The sequence below is a fragment of the Pseudonaja textilis genome, chromosome 8, assembly GCF_049901715.1.
Source record: "Pseudonaja textilis isolate UNSWEBS1 chromosome 8, rPseTex1.2, whole genome shotgun sequence".
NCBI lineage: Eukaryota > Metazoa > Chordata > Lepidosauria > Squamata > Elapidae > Pseudonaja > Pseudonaja textilis.
The window spans coordinates 1,882,314-1,904,135 of NC_141997.1; the positions used below are offsets into that span (position 1 = coordinate 1,882,314).

A 21,822-nucleotide genomic window follows, 5' to 3' on the forward strand; every position below is an offset into this window, starting at 1 on the left:
GGAGAAGGAAGCTTTTGCAGTCCGTTGGGCCCTACTAACTTGGAGGCATTTTCTGGAAGGAGCGAAGCACCCATTTGAGGTATGGACTGACCATAAAAATCTTGAGGCCTTAAAAACACCTCGGAAGTTATCCCCTAAGCAAGTTAGGTGGGCTCAGTATTTCAAGTGGTTCAATTTCTCTCTGAAATACATCCCAGGAGGGAAAAAATTTATGGCAGATGCCTTATCTAGAATGCCACAATACAACAGTGTTCGTATAGAAGTGATAAGGCCGATTGTGTCCACCACACAGCTGGCTGCCCCAGTGGTCACCAGAGCGCAAAAGAGGAAGCAAGAGGTGGATCTGTCCAATGGCTTGATGGAACGATTTAAGGAAGCCTTGAAAACAGATGAGTGGTTCCGTGCGAATGCGAATAACTGCACCGTTAGAGATGGTTTAGCTTGGGTGGGTGCAAAGCTGTATGTACCACAGACTTTGAGAAGCCAAGTGTTACAACAGACTCATGACTCCAAGGCATCTGGTCACTTTGGTTTCGTGAAAACCTTACACCTGGTGAAACGGCAGTTCTGGTGGCCCTCATTGAAAAAAGATATTGAGACTTATGTAGCAAGCTGTCCAGTTTGCGCCTCAGCCAAGAGACCTCCTGGTAAGCCCCCAGGTCTGTTGCAGAATGTGGACAGCCCAACTGCTCCTTGGAAGGAAATCTCCATGGACTTTATAGTAGACTTACCTGAGAGTGCTGGGCACAGAGTCATCTAGGTGGTGACCGATTTGTTTTCCAAACAAGCACACTTCATACCTTGCTCCAAGATTCCCTCGGCGAAGTCGCTAGCCAGATTGTTCATTATGCATGTCTACAGACTGCATGGTGTCCCTGAGCGTGTAGTTTCTGATCAAGGGGTTCAATTTACCTCGAACTTCTGGAGGGAATTCTTGAAGTTAATAGGCTCCACCCGGGGCTTAAGCTCTGCCCACCACCCCCAAACTAATGGGGCCTGTGAGAGGACTAACGGGGTGTTGGAGCAATATCTCCGGTGTTACATAAATTATCAGCAGGACAACTGGGTGGATCTACTGCCTTTTGCCGAGGTGGCATATAACAATTCTGTCCACAGCAGTACTGGGTTTACCCCCTTCAAAGTGGCCACGGGGCAAGACTTTGTGCCCATACCTGAACTTCCTCATGAAAAACCCAATATCCACTTGTTGGACGACTGGATATCTCAACTTCAACTCAATTGGCTGGTCGCTCATAAAGCTTTGGACGAGGCGCACCAGTCCCATAAGAAATTTGCGGACAGGAAGAGAGCTCCACAGAAGTCATATCAAGTAGGCGACAAAGTGTTCCTCTCAAATAAATATTTACAGACCACTCAGAAGTCGAAGAAGTTGGGTCCTAAGTATGTGGGGCCTTTCCCTATTGAGCGGATTGTGAATCCTGTGACTGTTCAGTTGACTCTACCAAAAACTCTTTGTCGCATTCATCTGGTCTTCCACGTGAGCCTGCTAAAACCCGAACATACCTGTACATTGAGACCGACCCAGACTGATCCCCCTGTACCATTGTTGATCGAGGGTGAACAACATTTCGAGATTAAAGCGATTTTAGACTCTCGGAAATGGAGGGGTCGTCTCCAATATCTTGTAGCCTGGAAACATTTTCCCTCATCCTATGCCGAGTGGGTGAATGAGAAAGACATTAGGGCTCCTGAATTGCTAAAGAACTTTTATGTTAAGTACCCTGATAAACCATAGGGGTGTATGCAATTGTTAACATATTTTTGTGTTGTTCTCTCTTACAGGGACTAATGTCCTTTTTCTAGGGGGTCCAAATGTCAGCCTCAAGATCTCTTCGGCTACCCTATCCTATCTGCTGCATCTTCTCTGCTGCCAGGCTTAATTTTTTCGGCTGTCATTAGCAACGGGGGGAGGGGTGACTTGGGGGAAAGAGAGCTGGAGGTGTTTTGCATTCCTTTACTGTGGGTAAGCAAAGGGAGGGGGTGTATGAATTCTTGTCTTTAACTTTCCATTTCCTTGCTAGCTTCTATCCCTTTTTGCGCAGCTGCGAAGTTTTATCAAAATATGTCAAGGTCAACGGACAGAGGCCTCATCACCACCTGAAGATGCCCACATGATCATATTCAGAACTTTTAATTGGAAGAGTCTTTTGGACTTTGGGGGGTGGGAACAATTCCATTCCTTTGTATATGTGATCTGCGCGCCAATTTCTCAGATTCGGAATTCCACTTTAATTTCCAGTAAAAGGATAACTTTGCTCTAATCCATGGAGTCTGAGTATTTCTTTCTTGGATTTTGAAGGGAGAACACACTGACAAAATGATTTTTACTTAAGAGACAAATGAGAATAATCCTGAAGACCTTGGAATACTATGAAGCACATCTAGAGAAACAGATGGCATTGACATTCCTAGATGCACAGAAAGTTTTTGACAATGTGAACTGGCAGTTTATGACGGCACAAATGGAAGAAATGGACTTTGGGAAAAGGTTTATTAAAATGATTAAGACAATATATTATAAACAATATGCAAAGGTGATGGTAAATGGAGAATTAACTGAGAAAATCAATGTCAAGAAAGAAACAAGATAAGGATGTCCCTTGTCACCTTTATTATTTGTACTAACTTTGGAAGTATTGAATAGAAAAATTAGGAAAGATGGGGAAATAAAAGAGATGGAAATAGAAGAATACAGGCATTTGCAGAGGATTTGGTTTTTATAATAGAAGAACTGGACCTAAATTGATCAACGATAGAGGAATATGGAAAAATAGCAGGACTGAAAATAAATAAAGGGAAAACTAAGATATTGGTTAAAAAACATTATAGAGGAACAGAAAAAAGAGTTAATGGAGAGATTAGATATTCAGATTGTTAAGAAAATAAAATATATAGGGATTCAGTTGATGGCTAGAAGTGGAACAATTAAGGAACATAATTATTACAAACTAAGATAACAGATTAAGACAGATTTGGAAAAATGGACAAATATGCAAATATCATTAATAGGGAGAATAGCAACTATTAAGATGAATAAACTACCAAAAATGTTGTATTTGTTTCAAATAATTCCAATAAAATTAGAGAAAAAATACTTTGAAGAGATTAACAAAATAATATTAAAATATATATGGCAAGGGAAAAAAGCAAGAATTAACTATAAAACATTACAGGATGCAAGATTAAGAGGAGGATTTGGACTATCTAATTGGGAAATATATTATCAGGCTATGGTATCAACTTGGATGAAGGAATGGATTTTGTTAAGAAATACAAGATTGTTGACACTGGAGGGACATGATTTACAATTGGGTTGGCATGCATATTTATGGTATGGAGGAAGTAAGGTACATGGTTACTTTCAAAGACATTTTGTTAGGAATGCTTTGTTGTTAGCATGGGAAAAAACTAGGGAACAACATTATTTGAAAATTCCAGTCTGGTTATCAACAATGGAAGTACTCATACATCCAAATATTGGTAAAATGGGAACTATTGTTAGATATAAAGTTATACTGTATTAAATGAAAGGGTGAGCTCAAAAACAAACAAGAATTGAATGAACAAGGATTTGATACGGATTAATACTCATACATGCAAATACAATCAAGATATGAAAAAGATGTAAAAGAGGAAGGTATTTATAAAGAATTGACAGAGTTGGATAAAATACTAACAGGAACAGAACATACATTGATTTAAAAATTGTATTGCTATCTACTAGGTGTTAAACTAGAAGAGCAACAAGTAAAGGAAACAATGATAGCATGGGGAAAAAACTTTGGGTACACGATAGAATTAGATAAATGGCAGAAAATATGGGAAAGAAATTATAAATTAACAATATTGACAGCATATAAAGAAAACTTGTATAAGATGTTTTACAGATAGCACTTTGCACCAGCAAAACTGGCAAAGATGTTTAAAGATAAACCAGCCAAATGCTGGAAGTGTCATCATAAACCTGGAACATATGTGGTGGACATGCATAGAATGGGCGTTGGTCCTTACCTGATATGCCCCTTCTCGGTGAGCCGCGAGGAGCATCCAGAGAGTGGGAGGTGCTTCAGAGTCCTCTCTCACAGGCTGAGCTTCAATTGAGGAATGCTCCGCCCCCTCACGTGGCTCCATGCAGCGTTCCCCAGTTTTTGCGAGGACGAAAAGGAAAGGCTATGTACTCGTCCTATCGAACTAGTGGATCCTTGGCTGAAACAAGTTCCCCACCAGACGGAGAAATAGGGTGGGGCTGGATGCTCCTCGCGGCTTGCCAAGAAGGGGTGTATCAGGTAAGGACCAACGCCCATTCTCCCTCGAGCCGCTCGGAGCATCCAGAGAGTGGGACATACCAAAGCTTGGCAGTCCTACGGGAGGGACTCCGTCTGGGCCGGAAGCCCCTCTGGGTCACTGATGACCCTCTGTAGGACTCGTCGGCCAAACGAGGCCTCCACTGAGGCATATACGTCTATTTTGTAATGCCTAATGAAGGGAGACGGGGAAGCCCAGGTGGCTGCCCGGCATATGTCAGCGATTGGGGCTTGTGTGGCCCAGGCTGCCGAAGTAGCTGCACTCCTAGTGGAATGAGCAGTGATTCCACCGGGTGCGGGAAGGGATTATGATTGGTAGCATTTGGAGATAGTTGCCCTAATCCAGCGGCTGATGGTTGAGGGGGATACTTTGAGCCCCAATGACCTGAGCTGAAAGGAAAGGAAAAGGGATTCTGACCTTCTCAGGGGCTGGGTGTGCTTGATGCAGATGCGCAAGGCCCGTCTCACATCTAGAGTGTGCCAGAGAATTTCCCTGTCCCTTGAGGGTCTGGGGCAAAAGTTTGGTAAGACCAGTTCCTGTGACCTGTGGAAGGTTGAGTTGACCCTAGGCAGGAAGGTGGGGTCGGGACAAAGAACCACCCGGTCAGCGTGGAACACACAGAGGTCCTTTCTAACTGATAAGGCTGCGATTTCTGAAACTCGCCGTGCTGATGTAATGGCCACCAGAAAAACTACCTTAAACGTTAAAAATTGAAGGGAGGACTCCCTAAGAGGCTCAAACGGGTGCTTTGTGAGCGAAACGAGGACCTTATTGAGGTCCCAGGTAGGATATCTGTGAACAGTTGGGGGGCACAGGTTGGTGGCACCTCTGAGGAAGGCCCTGACCCTAGGGTGATGGGAGAGGGAGCCGAAGCTGTCGCAGGAGACAACAGTTGACAGGGCTGCGACTTGTCACCTCAGGGTGTTAGGGGAAAGCCCCTTGAGCAGGCCCTCTTGGAGGAATTCCAGAACCTGAGCAATAGAGGGGGAGAGGTGGTTGACTTGGGACTTATGACACCACCTGCAGAAGCCATTCCAAGTGGCATCATAAATTCGTGTGGTTGAGGGCCGCCTGGCAGCCAGGATGGTGTCAATTACCTGACTGGAGAATTTCTCTTTTTTTAAACGGCTCCGTTCAACCTCCAGACGGCTAACTGGAGCCATTGAGGGTCCGGGTGCATCAGGGGCCCCTGGGAGAGGGAAATTCTGTCCGGGGGATTCTCCAGGGGGGCGCTACTGATAGGTTGCAGAGGTCCGCAAACCAAGGGCGCCTGGGCCAATAGGGGGCCACCAGCAGCAGATCCACCTTCTCGAGGATGAGCTTCCGGATCACTCTGGGCACTAGGGCTAGAGGGGGGAAGGCGTACAGAAGCCCTGGGGGCCAGGGGCAGCTTAGCGCGTTGTGGTTTTCCGACCCGTGGGACTGGTACCTCAAGAAAAACCTGGGAAGTTGTGCGTTGGCCGGGGATGCAAAAAGGTCCAGCACCGGTGGGCCAAAGATCCTGGACGCCTCCCTGAACAGGGATGGGTGGAGGCACCATTCTGACTGGTCCACCATGACCCTGCTCAGCCAGTCCGCCTGGATGTTGGAAACTCCGGAGATATGATCTGTCCTCAGCGAGAGGAGGTTGGACTCTGCCCAACAACAGAGACGCTCGGCCTCCCTCATCAATTGAATAGACTGGGTACCCCCTTGCCTGTTGATGTGCGCTTTGGCCGTGACGTTGTCCGTGAGGATGAGGACATGACATCCGCGCACCTGAGGGAGGAAGCTTCGCAGGGCCAGATGGACGGCGTGAAGCTCCAGCCAGTTGATGTTGCGTCCTTGTTCTGCCCTTGACCATCTGCCCTGAGCCGTGAGAGAGTTGGTGTGAGCGCCCCATCCGGATAAGCTGGCGTCTGTGGTAAGGGTAAGCCTCTGGGGCTCCTTGAAGAGCTGGCCCTTGTTGATGACGGGGTTGATCCACCAGAGGAGGGATGTGAGGACCTGTGGAGGTACCTTGACCCTGGATCTCGAATTGCTTCTTCCGGATCTTTGGAATGGGAGCAGGAACCACTGCAGGGATCTGCTCTGTAAACGGGCCCAGGGAATAATGGATATGCATGAGACCATCTTACCTAGAAGTTTGGAGAGGTCAAGTAAAGAAACCTTTTTTGATCATCTAATCTGTTTGACCAAACTTTGGATACTGAGGAATCTCTCTGGGGAGAGGAAGACCCTTTCTGAAACCGAATCGATTACGGCCCCCAGGTGAGTAATTCGGGTGGAGGGAACCAGTTGGCTCTTTTTCCAGTTAATAAGGAACCCGTGGGCCTGGAGAGCAGAGAGAGTAATCCTGGTGTCCCTCTCTGCCTGGCGTTTGGACGGGGAGAGGATGAGAATATCATCCAGATAGCAGTGGAGGCGTACGGAAAGGCTTCTGAGGTGGGCCGCTAGAGCCGCGAGGACCTTGGTGAAGGTCCTCGGGGCCGATGCCAGACCAAAAGGGAGGGCCACATATTGAAAGTGAAGGTTGTTATAACAAAATCTGAGGAATTTATGGTGGGAGGGCCGGATTGGGATATGTAAATATGCTTCGGAAAGGTCTATAGAGGATAGCCAGTCCCCTTGCCTGGTACCCAAGAGGATAGATTGCAAGGTGTGCATCTTGAATTTGCGCTGAATTAAATGAAGGTTAAGTCGTTTTAAATCTAAAATTGCTCTCCATCCCCCGGAATGCTTGGGAACCACGAAGAGGTGGGAGTAAAATCCCCGCCCTCGCTGGGCTGAGGGAACGGGTTGAATGGCCTGAATGTCAAGGAGATGCTGGATGGCGGCATCCATCAATTGATGTTTGGAGGGATCCCTTGAGGGGGGGATGTCATGAAGAAGTCGGGGGGCGGACCGAAACTCAAGGGCAAGACCGAACCTGATGGTGTCTCTAACCCAAGCGTCGGAGGTAGATGCTTCCCATTGGGCGGCAAAGTGTCTGAGGCAGCCGCCAATGGGGAGGGAAGAACGTATTCTATCTGGGACGACGGAAGGGTCTTCCCCCTGATCCCCTAAAGGGTTTCCTATAGTTGCCGCCCCTTCTGCTTCTGTTGCCCGTGTCGGTTCGATCCTGAGGTTTGGATCGAAAGGAAGGGGGTCTCGGGTATCTGGGCGGGAAGGAGGGCTGATAGAAGGGATGGGGGGAGCCTCTCCGAAAGGGCTGAGGGCCTCTCGGTTCTGACCTCCAAAAGAGGGAGGGGAGAATTTTTTTCTTACTGTTGCCCTCAACCAGCAGGGGATCTAGAGCTGAGCCGAACAGTTTGTCTCCCTTAATGGGAGCGGTGGCCAGTTTAACTTTATTTTTAATGTCCGCCTGCCAGTGTTTGAGCCAGAGCAGGCGGCGGGCCGTGACATGTGAAGTTATAGCTCTAGAGAAAAACTTCACTGATTGGTAAGTGGCGTCAGCCGCGAATTCCGCTGACGCCACGAGCTTGGCTATATCCTGATGTGCATGTGTGTTGGAGGAGGGGATGTGCTGCTTCAACTGACGAAGCCACCGGATTGAGGACCTGGTGAAAAAGGAGGCGGCCGTGGCCAATCTAATGGCCCAAGCATCAGATTGGTGGGCCCGGCGTAAGGCCAGTTCCGCCCGTTTGTCTTCGGGCTTTAGCGCCTCCAATGCCTCATTGGGGGTGGAGGAGGACGCTAGGTCCATGATGGGCTGATCAATCTCGGGGATGTCTAAAAGTCTAGAAAAGTCCGAGTCGAGATTAAAGAATCTCTTGTCCTGGTTGGAAGGTGCAGGGGGGCCCCCCGTGGAATTCAGCTGCTTCGTCACTAGGTCTGAAAAAATGGGTGGGGCCGGGATGACCTCGGCCTCCACCAGGGGCTGCTTAAATATGGAGTCCTCTTGGCCTTCTGATGTGGGGGGGGAGCAGAGGGAGACTGGGAAAGTAGGCCAAAGATGTTTTTGGCCTTAAACAGAAGGGACTTGAACATGTGGGGCTTGAACAACCCCACGAATGTAGGCTGGTCGGGGGTAAGCCCCTCATCCTCCGACATTTCCCCCTCGCTCGGTTCTGCCTCTAAGAGAGGCTCACTGAAATGAGAAGATCCCATTTGGGATTCCTCCTCCTCTTCCCTGAAATAATCGAATACCCCTTCCTCCTCCTCCTGGTCCCTTTCCGGAGGAGGGCTATCCCTCTGTAAGAGTACCTGACCAATAGGAGGATCCGATCTTGGAAGGGATCTGATGGACAGAGACTCGTGTTCAGGAGCCCTTGGGGAGAAGTCAGGTCTGGACATGTGTTGCAGACCCTCCGCAATACCCTGGCGGATAGCCAGTTCCATCCATGCCTTGATGTGATCTGGGACCTCCATAAGTAGAAGGATCCTCTTGGCGCAGACCAGCGGCCGTAGGTGTAAAGGTGGCTTCAGGAGTCCATCTGGTCGATGGTCCCGGGGCCTGAAGACCCTGAGGTGAGCTGCGCCTGGATCGGGAAGAGAGGTCTGGAGGGGGGGGGGTTGAGTAGAGGTGAAGGGAGTGGAAGGAGGAAGGGCTGGAGGCCTCGAAAGTGACTCCCCGGATCGCCTATCAAACTTCTTTTCCAACGCCTTATGGCGCCTTAAGGCATCCCGCTGGGAGGCCTTGGAGGGTTCCTTAGCCTGCCTGCGCAAGTGGTAAGACTTAGATTTAGCCTTCAGAGAAGGGCGTTTGGAGGAATTGTCATCTGCCATTTTGATAAGTGAAATTGGATAAGTATCACTAGAGGCGGTTGGCTCGCCTAGAGTTCGGCCTACGACCAAGGCTGGGTGATCTCTGAGCTGGCCTGCACCCCCTTTTGGAATTTAGAATATACTATTGCCAGGAGAAGGTACTTAAGGTAGCAAAAAGGTATAAATATATACAAGAATTGTATTCCTTGTTTTTTTTATATATAAAAGTTTTTTATCTGATATACTTTATGTTTTGAATATAAAAAGGAATTCTTTTTTTTTCTATTAAGTACAATAACGAGGTTGAAAAACTTGGACTGTATAGGATATCAACGAGGGAAAAACGAAACTGGCTAGAGAAAAGAAAACCGAATTTGCCAAATGGACGCCTGAGGCCTGTATCAGAGAGGCCTAGCAGTAGACCTCCAGACGGAGACTGGAGGGGAGAGTTAGACTGCTGATCTTCGCCCCGAGTGAGGCTGTGGGAAGCCAACAGATGTGCTTGACCAGGAAGGTCAAAGGAGCACTAAGAAATTTAGCTCATGACCCAGGGGTCCGATGGGAGCTTAGATCAACCGCAGCAGAGAATAGAAGAAAAAAATGGTGCCCGAACACGAGGTGGTGCCAAGATGGCGGCCGCGAGCTGAGCTATCGTCGGGGCCCCTCGGGACGGAAGGGAGGGCTCCTCCAGCTAGCTCAGCGTGCCTAGAGGGGCTGCAAGGAGGAAATTAGCCCTTCCCAAGGTCAGCGTTCGGGTGGGGGGAAAACCAGCGACGCACTTGAGCGCAAATTAACGAGCCGCTGAGGCGGCACGGAGGCAGAGAAGCGATCTGATGGGGGGGGCTCACACGAAGCACTGCGATCCTGCCCGCTTAAGCCCCTAGGCGCGAGGGAAACCTCCCCCTAGGTCGATACCCTTTGCGCAGGGGCTAGGAAATAGAAATTCAATATTACATAATTTGGAATAGATTTTACTATTGCTGAGGACAGAAAGGAAGGGAAAAGAATTGTTAAGAGGACATCATGAGACTAAAATAATACCAAGAATGTTGAAAGATGCAAGTAAGGATGAATAAATGTATATATGTATATGTATATATACAAATGTATATAAGATCTATATTCTATTATATTTCACTAGAATGATAACAAAAAGGTATGTCAAAACGACTCCACCACGTTCAATGTTTTAAAATGTTAATAAAAATTTAAAAAAAGAAAAGAAAGAGGGAGTTATTGTAACTATTAAAAAATAATTTATTAATAAAAAGAAGGCTAAAGTGAAGACGTCTGGCCATAATTCACAGTGCCTTGTTTGGCAAAAACCAAACAAAGCACATCAGACAAACATCTTATACCAACTATCAAGCATGGTGATAGAGGGGTGATAATTTGGGCTTGTTTTGCAGCCACCAGTCATGGGCACTATGCAGTCACTGAACTGATAATGAATTCCTCTTTATACCAAAGTATTCTAGAGTCAAATGTAAAGTCATTTGACTCTAGCGAAAGCTTGGCTGACATTGGGTCATGCAACAGGACAATGATCCTAAGCACACAGCAAATCTATAACAGAATGTTTGAAAAAGAATCAAGGGGTTGCAATGGTTCAGCCAAAGTCCAGATCTCAACCCGATTGAAATGCTGTGGTGGAACCTGCCTACTCCCCCTTGCAGATCCTGCTCTTCTGTAACCTGTCACCAATCACATACCCCTTCCAGCCCCTTCAGTCACCCTTCCCAGTGCCATCATTGCTGCCTGCCACCTGACTGGCCCGCGGCTTCTTGTCCCATGGAGTGAAACATCTGAATTAAACGGTATCTCGGCGAATGGGCCAGGGCAAGGGGAGGAAGGCCAGAAGCCCATCAGCCAGGGAGAATGGCCAGAGGAGGGCCAACAGAGGAGAAAAGCTGTGTGTGAATGGGCTAAGGCGGGTGGCTGGAAGCAAAGCCTAAAGGTCCCATTCAGATGTTCTTTTTCATGACTGCATGTACTTAATGTATTAATCAAGTCTCTTGAACGTTTTCAATGAGCTCACTTATCAAATCACCATCTCTTCTGCACAGAAAACACCTAGAAATGACCACACCAAATGCCCTATGTGCCATTAAGAGGCCATTTTTTTAAAGATAAAAAGTGTCAAATGGAGTTGGATGGTATCCAAATTGAATTAAATGAACGTTTCTTTTGTCCTAAGAGAAACCTATCCTCTGTTTTATCTAAGCTCCTAGAAACCCTTTCAGTTAGGAAGTTCCATCTGTTTAGGCTGTACCTGTCTACCTACAGACATTCTGTCTATATGAGTTCAACAAAACATCCCTTTCATTCTAAGCTACACAGGGTCGAAGTTCAGTAACAAGAAGACAATATCACTGACAGTGTTGACAATATAGTTACTAATTTCTTACTACGTTCTTCAACGATCTTGTGTAATATTTTGGTTGTTTTCACATATTGAGTCATTTTGTAAATTCTAGTATTAACTGACATCAACAAAAGTTCTGTATTTTTTTTCCTTTTGCTTAGAAACTTTGGTATCTTCTAGTTCTAGTTTATAAAATCATCACTTATCTTCTGTTATGATTTACAAGAGCCAGGATAGCCAAAATAGGTTGTTTCCCACAAGAAGTTGATTATTTTTTAAACTTAATTCCAAAATCAAAAAGTAAAAATATTCCAAATTCATCTGGATCATTAGTCCATTTATAACTTTCTTAGCTCAAAATTCTACTTAGCTAGTTGCTGTTCATTTCAAATTCTTTAAGTTCTTAAGTTCATATTCTATCCATACTTGTAATTCTAAAAGTTTCTAATAATTTTAAGATGGTTAATAGTCAATTTCCAAAAGTAATTTAGAAAATGAGGTTTGTGAATTTAACAACTTTGAAGGAGATGGGCAGTTTAGAAACATGAAATATAAATCAATAAAATCTTTTTGAAAGGCTGGCAAGTAACATGGTTGATTCCATCATCTCCTAGAGTTCAAACACAGAAAATGCTGCCCTGCAGTCTCCTCATGGAGGGAAGTACACAGACTCCAGACTGGGGGTGGGGGCATATGGACCACATATGAGTGATGTTCCATCCTCTCCTTATCCAAAAAGGTTAATAAGAACCAGTCCACTTACTGGTTCCTTAGTCTTTGTGGCTGTCTTCGGCTCCATTTTATATCATTGCCAGTTCACAATTCCTTCTGAGGGACTCTGATTCCATTTGTAACTTTTAATACATATGGTACACAAAACTGGATTTAGTACAGGGGTGTGATTCTACCAGTTCACACCGGTTCTATAGAACCAGTTGTTCACGTCACTGGTAGTTCTAAGAACCGGTAAAACCGACCTCTGGATGGCCCTGCCCCTCTTCACCACTCCTACGGGCCAAAAACTGGGTTTTTATTGTGCATGCGCAAAAACCCTTGCCTCATTCTCCCCTGCCCGCTGTGCCCCGCCCCTTATAGCGCATATGCACTACCTACATCTTTCTGCCTGGTGCCTTGGCTCACACCAGCAGCCACAGCAGCCGAGGCAGCCAGCCAGCCAGCTGTCGCTACCTGCCTTCTGCTGCCCTGCTGAGTGAGTGAGGGCAAGCTGCAAGCCCCGGTCGCCACTGCCGCTAACTGCCCTCGACCAGCCGGCCTGCCTTCCAGGCCCTGCCTTGCTCAGCCTGTCTCCCAGGCCTGCCTGCCTGCCTTGCCTAGACTGCCTCCCGCGGCGGCTGCCATTAAAGAAGACGCAAGCCTCAGCCGCCACTGCTAGCCGTCCTCGCCTGCCCGGACTGCCTACCCTGGCCTCCAAAGATGCGGATTGGTAAGTATGACCTCCAACCCAGGCGCCTACCTGCCACCGCCAGCCCTGGTCAAGTGCTGACTCCCGGGACACCCACCGCCCTCGCCAACGCGCCCTGCCTTGCCCGCCACCACCTTCCTTCACCCGTGCCCTCATTGTTGCTGCCTGGCCTTCCCACCGCTGATTGGTGAGTGAGGAGCAAAGCAGCAAGCCCCACCGGTCCCCTACCTCCTCCTGCCACCACCACTGCCAGCCCCGGTCGAGTGCCGACTCCCAGGCCAGCTGTCACTGCCTCATCCAACTGGCAGCCGCCATCTTGGCTAGACCGGTGGGCAGCTGCCATCTTGGCTAGGCTGGCGCCACCTTCCCTCGCTCATCATGGCCCAACGGTTGCTGCCTTGCCTTTCCTCCACTGATTGGTGAGTGAGGAGGCAAAGCAGCAAGCCCCGCCGGTCTGCTATCTCCTCCTGCCATCGCTGCTGCCAGCCCCAGTCAAGTGCTGACTCCCAGGCTGGCCAACACTGCCTCATCCACCTGGCAGCTGCCATCTTGGCTAGATCGGCCGGTGGCTGCCATGTTGGCTAGGCTGGTGCCCCCTTTCCTCACGCCCACCACGGCCCAAGGGTTGCTGCCTTGCCTTCCCACCACCGATTGGTGAGTGAGGAGGCAAAGCAGCAAGCCCCGCCGGTCACCTACCTTCTCCTGCCGCTGCCACCGCTGCCAGCCCGGTCGAGTGCTGACTCCTGGGCCGGCCATCCTCACAAGCTTGAAGACTGAGGAGGACCCCAGCATAGCTGGCTAGCCAAGTTGCCTGCCTTACTTTTGGTAAGTTGCTTTTTTATTTATGTATTTATTTATTTTTTAGTATCTGTTTTTGTTTTTATTAATCATAAAAAATGGATACTAAATAAATAAATAAATACTTAAATAAAAATTATTTTACTATTCATCTTGATGTTTCTTTCTCCTTTGTTTTTTCCTATTGGGAAAAAGCAAATCAGAAACAAATATCTGTACATAGCATCAATGTAACATAAACAAAATGTTACAATACTGTTAAATATAGAAACATCAAGATGAATAGTAAAATAATTTTTATTTATGTATTTAATTTCTTTAGTAACCATTTTGTTTTTATGATTAATAAATACATAAATTAAAAAAGCTACTTACCAAAAATGAGGCAGGCAACTTCTTGTTACATTGTTCAATATATAGCAACAATGTAACAAAAACCTGCATGCATGCATAAATGGATTTTTTTTAAAATAAGTGTTTTATTTTTTTTAACTAAACAAAACAAACATAAAACATAAACGATCTTCAGTTACATACAGTGTGTCAGTTGGTACAAAACACTTGTGCACAATCTCTGCAGTCTTTCCCTTCCAATTTGCATTAATCCTTATATCATAAATCCACTATATATATTTATATTACTATTATTAATTACTTACTAGACTTTACTATTACATCATTTATGCGAGCAAATCACTATTTTTACTTTATCTATAATGTTCATTTCATCACCACCAATCTATTCTATAAAATATATATCCTTACTTTACCTTACCTCTGTAATTCTATTATACTTATATCATAAAGTATTGTAAAATATTTCATAAATGAAAATTGTTTTGCTGCACTGATGTTACATATTGATACTTAAATATCAACAAGAACAGCAGAGTAATAGAAAAATTATTTAAATTTCTTTGTATTGGCTTATTTCTAATTTTGTTAATTATATCAACATGTTCATAATTATCAACCTTCTGTATTTAATTCATACACAGCAGTGATCATTCTCTGCCTAATTTCTATCTTTTATCTCTATCCATTTCTGCACATTGTAATTTTTTAATTTCATTTTCATCTATGAGGATCTCTTGGTTTGTGCAAACATAATTCTAGCTGCTGTTAACACGTGTAACATTAAATATGTATTGTATTCCCTTTATTTATGTGGGTACCAACAAAAATATTTCTGTTTTTAAAATTTAAATCTATATGTTGCTTTACCATTTTTGCTAGCCTTGACACTACATCCTCTTGAATAGCTACACTAGCAGAGCCCAATACTGAATTCATATATTCCAGTTTTTTAAACTGAGGAATAAATTTCAGAAAAAGTATTCAGTATTGCTCTGTGAATGTGCCTATCAATTCCATTCTTAATCTAACTTCTTAGATGATTTTGTACTATTATCTTTATTTTGTACTATATAGATATGCATAAGGCTGTAAAAAACTTCAGTACATTTTAACCTGCATTCTAAAAAGGTTAGGCGACCAAACATGGGCTTCCCCTGGCTTCTCTCTCTCAGCTATAGAGAGAGCATTCCATTAGGGACTGTTGGTCCAGGTAAGTAGTCTTGGCTAGGAAAGTTTTTTGTGCCACTACTGGCACAAAATAGCAAACTCCCCATAGCTCCTCATAGCTCCCCGAGCCTCGCCTTGCCCTCTCCATAGCTCCTCGTAGCTGCCTGGGCCTTGCTCAGCCTTCCTTGTAGCTCCTCGTAGCTGCCCAAGCCTCACCTTACCCTCTCCAGGGTTCCTCAGGACTTGGAAACTGGCAAAAAACACTTGCTAAGAAATTGGCCATTAAGCAAGGACCTGGGCATTCAGCGAGGACCACTTAAATTTGGTTTGCCAGTCACATGGCCACCTGCCCTGCCCTCCCCAGAGTTCCCCAGGCCTTGGAAACTGGCAAAAAACACTTGCTAAGCAACTGGCCATTAAGCAAGGACCTGGTCATTAAGCGAGGACCTGGTCATTAAGCGAGAACCACCTAAATTTGGTTTGCCATTCACATGGCCACCTGCCCTACCCTCTCCAGGACTCCCCTGGCCTTGGAAACTGGGAAAAAACACTTGCTAAGCAACTGGCCATTAAGCGAGGACCACTTAAATTTGGTTTGCCAGTCACATGGCCACCTGCCCAGGCCTCTCCAGTCACATGGCCACCTAGCCATGCCCAGTCAAAAAGCCACTCCTACCCCAGTCACATGACCACCAAGCCACACCCACAAATTAGGTTACGCCCACAGAACCAGTTGTTAAGAAATTTGAATCCCACCCTGATTTAGTATCATTATTAATAAAAATGTTTCTTGCTTAGGTTCTTCTGAAATTTAACAAATATATGCTAAGTTGAAAGCAGGTTGCAAGAGCCTACCAAAACATTTAAACTTTCTGTACAGTTAATATATTTTGTCTTGGTACATTCCCAGACTAAAACTGTTTTAATCTAAACATTCTTGTTTCTGTGATAGCATTTTATTTCAACAAAGGCAGGTACTTTAGTCTGCCAATGAATTTGATTTATCATTCTTTCATAACTTGAGAACAAGTTCATGAATTCTAGTCAGTTCTCCAAATAACTTTTGCCTTTTAAAAAGAAATGACTCGTGGAGTGAAAAAAAAATATTAAGAAATGTCATTAGTGAAATTCATAGGATTTTTTTACCAAACTCTTTTAACACTGATTAAATTACAGAAACTCTTTCCTTTCTGATACTAATGACTAAAACTTCCACCTGTAACGAGCAGAAGTCAATCTAACAAAAATGAAAACAAAAGTTTACTTCATATATTTTATAGATGATTCAAATACCCAAGGTAAGTTGCACTAAAAAAATACCTAAGTGCCATTAAAAAACTTTTGCTGCCCTCATTCATTACCTTTGAATTTAAAGATTATGTAATGAACTAAGTCCAGTGGAAGAGGATGAAAAGGATGAAACTGCTTTATAAAATCCTCATCTGAAAGCATCCTTGACTTAAGACAATTGAGCCCCAAATTTCCATGGCTCATTAAGGGAGTTTTTAAGTGAGTTTTGTCCCATTTTATGACTTTTTTCCACAATTGTTAAGCAAATCATTAAAACTGTTAATTAAATCATGCATTTGCTAAGTGAATCTGGCTTCCTCCATTGACTTTGCTTGTTGAAAGCTGGCTGGGAAGAATGACAAGAATGACATTTCAAACAAGGTTGAAAATGACAGACCAATCTCTTTATGCTATATCACCTGCAAAGTCATGGAATCAATTATTAACCAATCCATTATCCTCCACTTAGAGACAAACAAACAACTCTCTAACAAACAATTTGGTTTCAGAAAAAAACTATCCTGTAATCTGCAACTCTTACACTGTAAAAACATGGACTACATAACTTGATCAGGGCAAAACACAATTTACATAGACTTCTGTAAAGCCTTTGATTCAGTGGTACACAACAAACTACTCCTAAAACTAAAATCTTATAGTATCTCTGGATACCTGCATAACTGGACAGAAGCATTCCTGTCAAACAGGCAACAAATGGTCAAAATTGGGAGTGTCCTATCAAATCCTGTACTTGTCAACAGTGGTGTCCCCAAGGCAGCGTTCTAGGACCAACTCCCTTCATACTCTACATAAATGACCTCTGTGATCATATTAAGAGCAACTGCATTCTTTTTGCTGATGATATAAAACTATCCAACACTACTGACGATACTGCTACCCTTCAAAAAGACCTCGACTATGTGTCAGAATGGCCAAACAAATGGCACCTTTAAATCTCAACAAATAAATGCTCTGTCTTACATGTTGGCAAAAAAAATCAGAAAATAAAATACAGGCTGAATAGTCAAGACCTTGTTGATGACACAAACTTTGTCAAGGACCTTGGAGTACTCATCTCTAATGATCTAAGCGCTAGAGCCCACTATAACTACATAGCCAAAAAGGCATTAAGAGTTGTTAACCTAATCTTACGTAACTTTTTCTCTGGTAATATCACACTATTAACTAGAACAAACAAAACAGTTGCTAGACCAATACTTGAATACAGCTCATCAGTCTGGAACTCGCATTACATATCTGATATTATTACAATTGAGAAAGTCCAGAAATATTTTATGAGAAAAGTCCTCCACTCCTCTACTCGTAGCAGAATACCTTATGCCACCAGACTTGAAATTTCAGACCTAGACAACCTAGAACTACGCCACCTTTGGTTTGATCTAAGTATAGTACATAAAATTATATATTGCAATGTCCCACCAGTCAATGAATACTTCAGCTTCAACCAAAACAATACAAGAGCACACAATAGATATGAACTCAAGATAAACCACACCAAACTTGATTGCAGGAAATACGACTTCAGCAACAGAATAGTCAATGCTCTACCTGACTCTGTGGTTTCTTCCCCAAACCCTCAAAACTTTAACCTTAGACTCTCTACTATTGACCTCATCCCTTTCCTAAGAGGTCTGTATAAGTGCACAAACATGCCTACCATCCATCCTATTGTTTCTTTCTTTCTTATTCGTATCCATTTCATGTATTTATAACCATGTTTATACTTATACCTGTTATCTAATAATCGTTTGACAAAATAAATAAATAAATTTGTTAAGTGAATCTGACTTCCTCCATTGACTTTGCTTGTTGAAAGCTGGCTGGGAAGAATGACAAGATACATATTCTAGCTGCTAATGGAAGCCAAACCAATTGAAACTACCTTTCACTTCAGCAGAGGAAAAGATAAAATTTCAGTTCCACTTAGGAGCAATTAAAAATACCATCCCATTTTAAAACAGTAAAAATCTGTTCTATTTTTCTGTCAAAAAGAAAGACAAAGGAGCAGGATTATTATGTTAATGACGGCAGCAAAAATAATGTCACTATTTATTTCGGCAGAGCTTAACTTATTAAATGAACCAAATGTAGTGAAGGTTTGCATCACATCCAAAAGACATCCTCAACTCCAGAAGCCTTTCACTTTGTTTTGCAGTGGGCCAAAACAACTTCCCATTATCGCTATTCAACTGTCCATTCATCTATCCTTCCTCTCGCTTCCACAGATGAACCTGAACACCTGTTAAGGAACGTCCGGGCGCCTATCTCGCGCAGTCCACTGGGCAAGCGGCTCCCCTTGCAGTTACATGCCCGCCGCCTTTCCCGGCCGGGGTCCTCCACATTCCCAAAGGCAATCGCCTTTCCTTTGTGGCTCGCTCGCCTTGCCCTCGAATGGAAACAGCAACTGTTCCTCGTGTTTACTTGCGCTTACCAAGAACCTTGTGGAGCTGGTCCCTTGGTCGATGGCTCCCACTAGGGGACCCATCGCTCCCTTCTGGGCCACAACCGCGGCCATAGGGAGGCTCGGTCGGCGCGCCCCTGTCCCGTTTCCTAGGCGACCCTGCCCGAGCAAGAAGCGGCAGAGAATCCAGAGGCTCTCACGCCGGCGCCCTCAAAGCCAAACGCGCATGGTTTCTCAAAGCAAAGACTGAAGGCGGAGAACAGGGGGCTGGCCCACATACGAGCGCCCTGTTCTCGAGCGCCAATCAGCAGGCAGACTGGAGCAAAAGAGGGCGGAGTTTTTCACCAAGCGCAGGAAATAGGTGAAAGGTTCGGGAGTGGACAATTGCCTCTGAGTCGGTTGATCACATGCCTCTGACGTGTCTGGTGGGCTGAAACCTGAAAGGTTAATTCGAGCTTTCCTGGAAGTCGCTGTCTTGGATTGCAAAATGCTGGGGAGAGAATCATTGCCTCCTTGACAGGAATTTAGAACGATTTCCGCGTTCCTCTGCCTATTGTGAAATAATTCGTCATTCCAGTCCGTCAAGAGGCAACGCGATCTCCCTTTCTCCTATGCTGAAAGTTACAAATCTTTGCACGTTTACTTGGCAGTAATCGTTACCATTAAAAAATCTTTACGACTTTTTCTGGTGAGCAAGCGAGGAGCTCTACTTTAATTCCTGAAATGTCATCAAAGGTTGTGTAAAAGGTTGAAGTTTATCACATATCTATATTTTTGGATATAAGCATTTCTACAGCATGCGATCAAGAATAGTTAAACGGATCAGAATTTGGAAAAATGAAACATTTCACAGCATACACCGTTACTGAGGATAGTATTCTGAAACAGAAAGCAATAACACTTGTCCCCATTCGGCCACCTCTAATCCCTGAAGAAGATTTTGGCAAAGCTTTCGGATGAAAATCATTTCTCAATAAAAGACACATTTTAGCAATGAAAGATGAGTTTAACTGGCTTTATTCCTAGAAAGGTGACTTTAGGAGCTGCAAATTCAGGATGTGATCTTATAATTGTCCTTAAAATTAAGCACATTTATAAATGTGTACTATTTATATATTAAGAAAACAGACTGGTAGAATTGTTAAGGAATAATTTGAGTCCCACTATGTGAAATAACATAGGCTATTCAACCAATTGATGTGATTAATGCTAAAAAAGGAACTACAAGGTAATTGAGCATGCAGATACTGCAAAACTGTTACAACATTCTGAATATTGCTACATCTCAAGACTACCAGGTACTGTAGGGTTAATTTTGATCGTGATCTATACTGAAAATCACAAAACTAAACTATAGTTTTCCACCTTTGTTTAAACAAATGAGAGCACATACTTATTAAACCCAACAATAAGGCTTTTTATTTCATTTTGAGAACAAGGGCAATCAAAACTAGACATGTTCAAACAAAATGCTGTTCAGAATTGCTTAAGTTTTTGCTCCTATTTAAAAATGTTTCAGTGCCTAAGAAGAAGGCATTTGATAAATCAAGAGTAATATGATGGCACTGTAGCTAAAGTAGATAACTACTACCCTAAACTTGAATTAGTCAGTCCCACATTTTACTGTTTTAGCAATAGCATTTGTTGCCCTCACAGAACATGGAATTTTAGCATTTGTTTACATTCCACCACTAATGATTACATCTTTAAATCCCAAGATAGACAAATTACTATATAGCATTTTGCCAGTATTCAAAGCTTTCTATTTCATATTTCAAAGAAAATAGTGCAATTGTAATAAAGTCTTATATCAGGGTTTTTCACAGAATTAACTACTCACTGTTATGTTCCTACCCATATCTGTTACAGAAGTAGAGGATACTTGTTATATGTTCTGGACCAGCAGTCACCAACTGGTGGCCCGCTGCCCACTGGTGGGCTATGAGAAAATTTTGGTGGCCCACAGAGAAATCTCACCCCCAGAGCACCCCACATGAAGCAATTAATCCAGGCTGCACAGAAACACAAGGCTGCGCTGCCCACATGGCCCGCGGGAACCCTCCCCACTAACTCACTCCTTACCCGGCAAACTTGTCTGCTAAATTCCTTTTTTTTCTTTTTCTGAACATCAGCTGTTCTGTTGTGCCAGGAAATTTAGATTAGTTAGGAAGCAGGAAGTGGTTGAATTTCTTGCTTTCTAGCTAGTCTTTAGATCTTCGGCTCTGCTTTTAAGTACAGCCAAACCTCCCTTAGGACTGAAGGTTCTATTATTTAGTACAAACTCACGGCAAGCAAATTTGAGAAACTGGGCTAGCCAATGGCAGATAGATACAGAGGTGGTATTCAGCTGGTTCACACCGGTTCTAGCAACCCAGTAGCAAGAATTTGGCATGGGTCGTGGAACTGATAGCAACTTTTGGTTGGCCACGCCACTGAACTGATTCCCCAGTTGCTCAGTTGCCCCACCCACCTGATGCTCACTCGTGCAGCTCGCCCACTACTTGCCCCACCCAGTCACTTCCTATGTGGCACTCTGGGCCCTTGTGGCTTGCCTAACCTGACTTCCCCATGTGGTGCCTGCACCCCAACTGAGCAGCCGTGATCTGCCTGCCCTGCTCACAGGTAAGCCTGTGTTGTGCTAGGCCCTCGCCCACCCCCTGGGGCCTTTCCAGGCTTCCCCCCACCACCCAGGACTTTCCAACCCCAACCCCAGCACAGCAGAGAAAGAAAATGGAAAGGCTTTCCATTTGTTTTCTCCCTGTCTTTTGGGGTGCCCCTGCTGCTGCCACTGCCCCTCTCAGCCTTAGATCCAGCGCAGCAGAGAAAGTGAACGGAAAGGCTTTCTGTTTGCTTTCTCTCTGCCTTTTGGGGCACCCCCACCCGCCGCCTCCGCCTCCACCCCTCTCAGCCCTAGCCCCAGCGCAGCAGAGAAAGCGAATGGAAAGGTTTTCTGTTTGCTTTCTTCCTGTCCTTCAGGGCGCCCCTGCT

At 44.6% G+C, this 21,822-nt stretch overlaps 1 protein-coding gene across 5 annotated transcripts in view; it reads right to left on the reverse strand.

The window, feature by feature from the left end:
- GK (glycerol kinase) overlaps nucleotides 1–19,082 on the reverse strand; it is a 111,690-nt gene extending 92,608 nt beyond the window's left edge. For all 5 annotated transcript variants that reach the window (XM_087938177.1, XM_026716066.2, XM_087938176.1 and 2 more), the window contains exon 1: nucleotides 18,865–19,082. In XM_087938177.1, the coding sequence (XP_087794303.1) occupies nucleotides 18,865–18,948 (84 nt within the window). In that variant the 5' untranslated portion in view covers nucleotides 18,949–19,082. The remainder of the gene's footprint in view (nucleotides 1–18,864) is intronic.
- Between the last annotated feature and the right edge of the window lie 2,740 nt (nucleotides 19,083–21,822).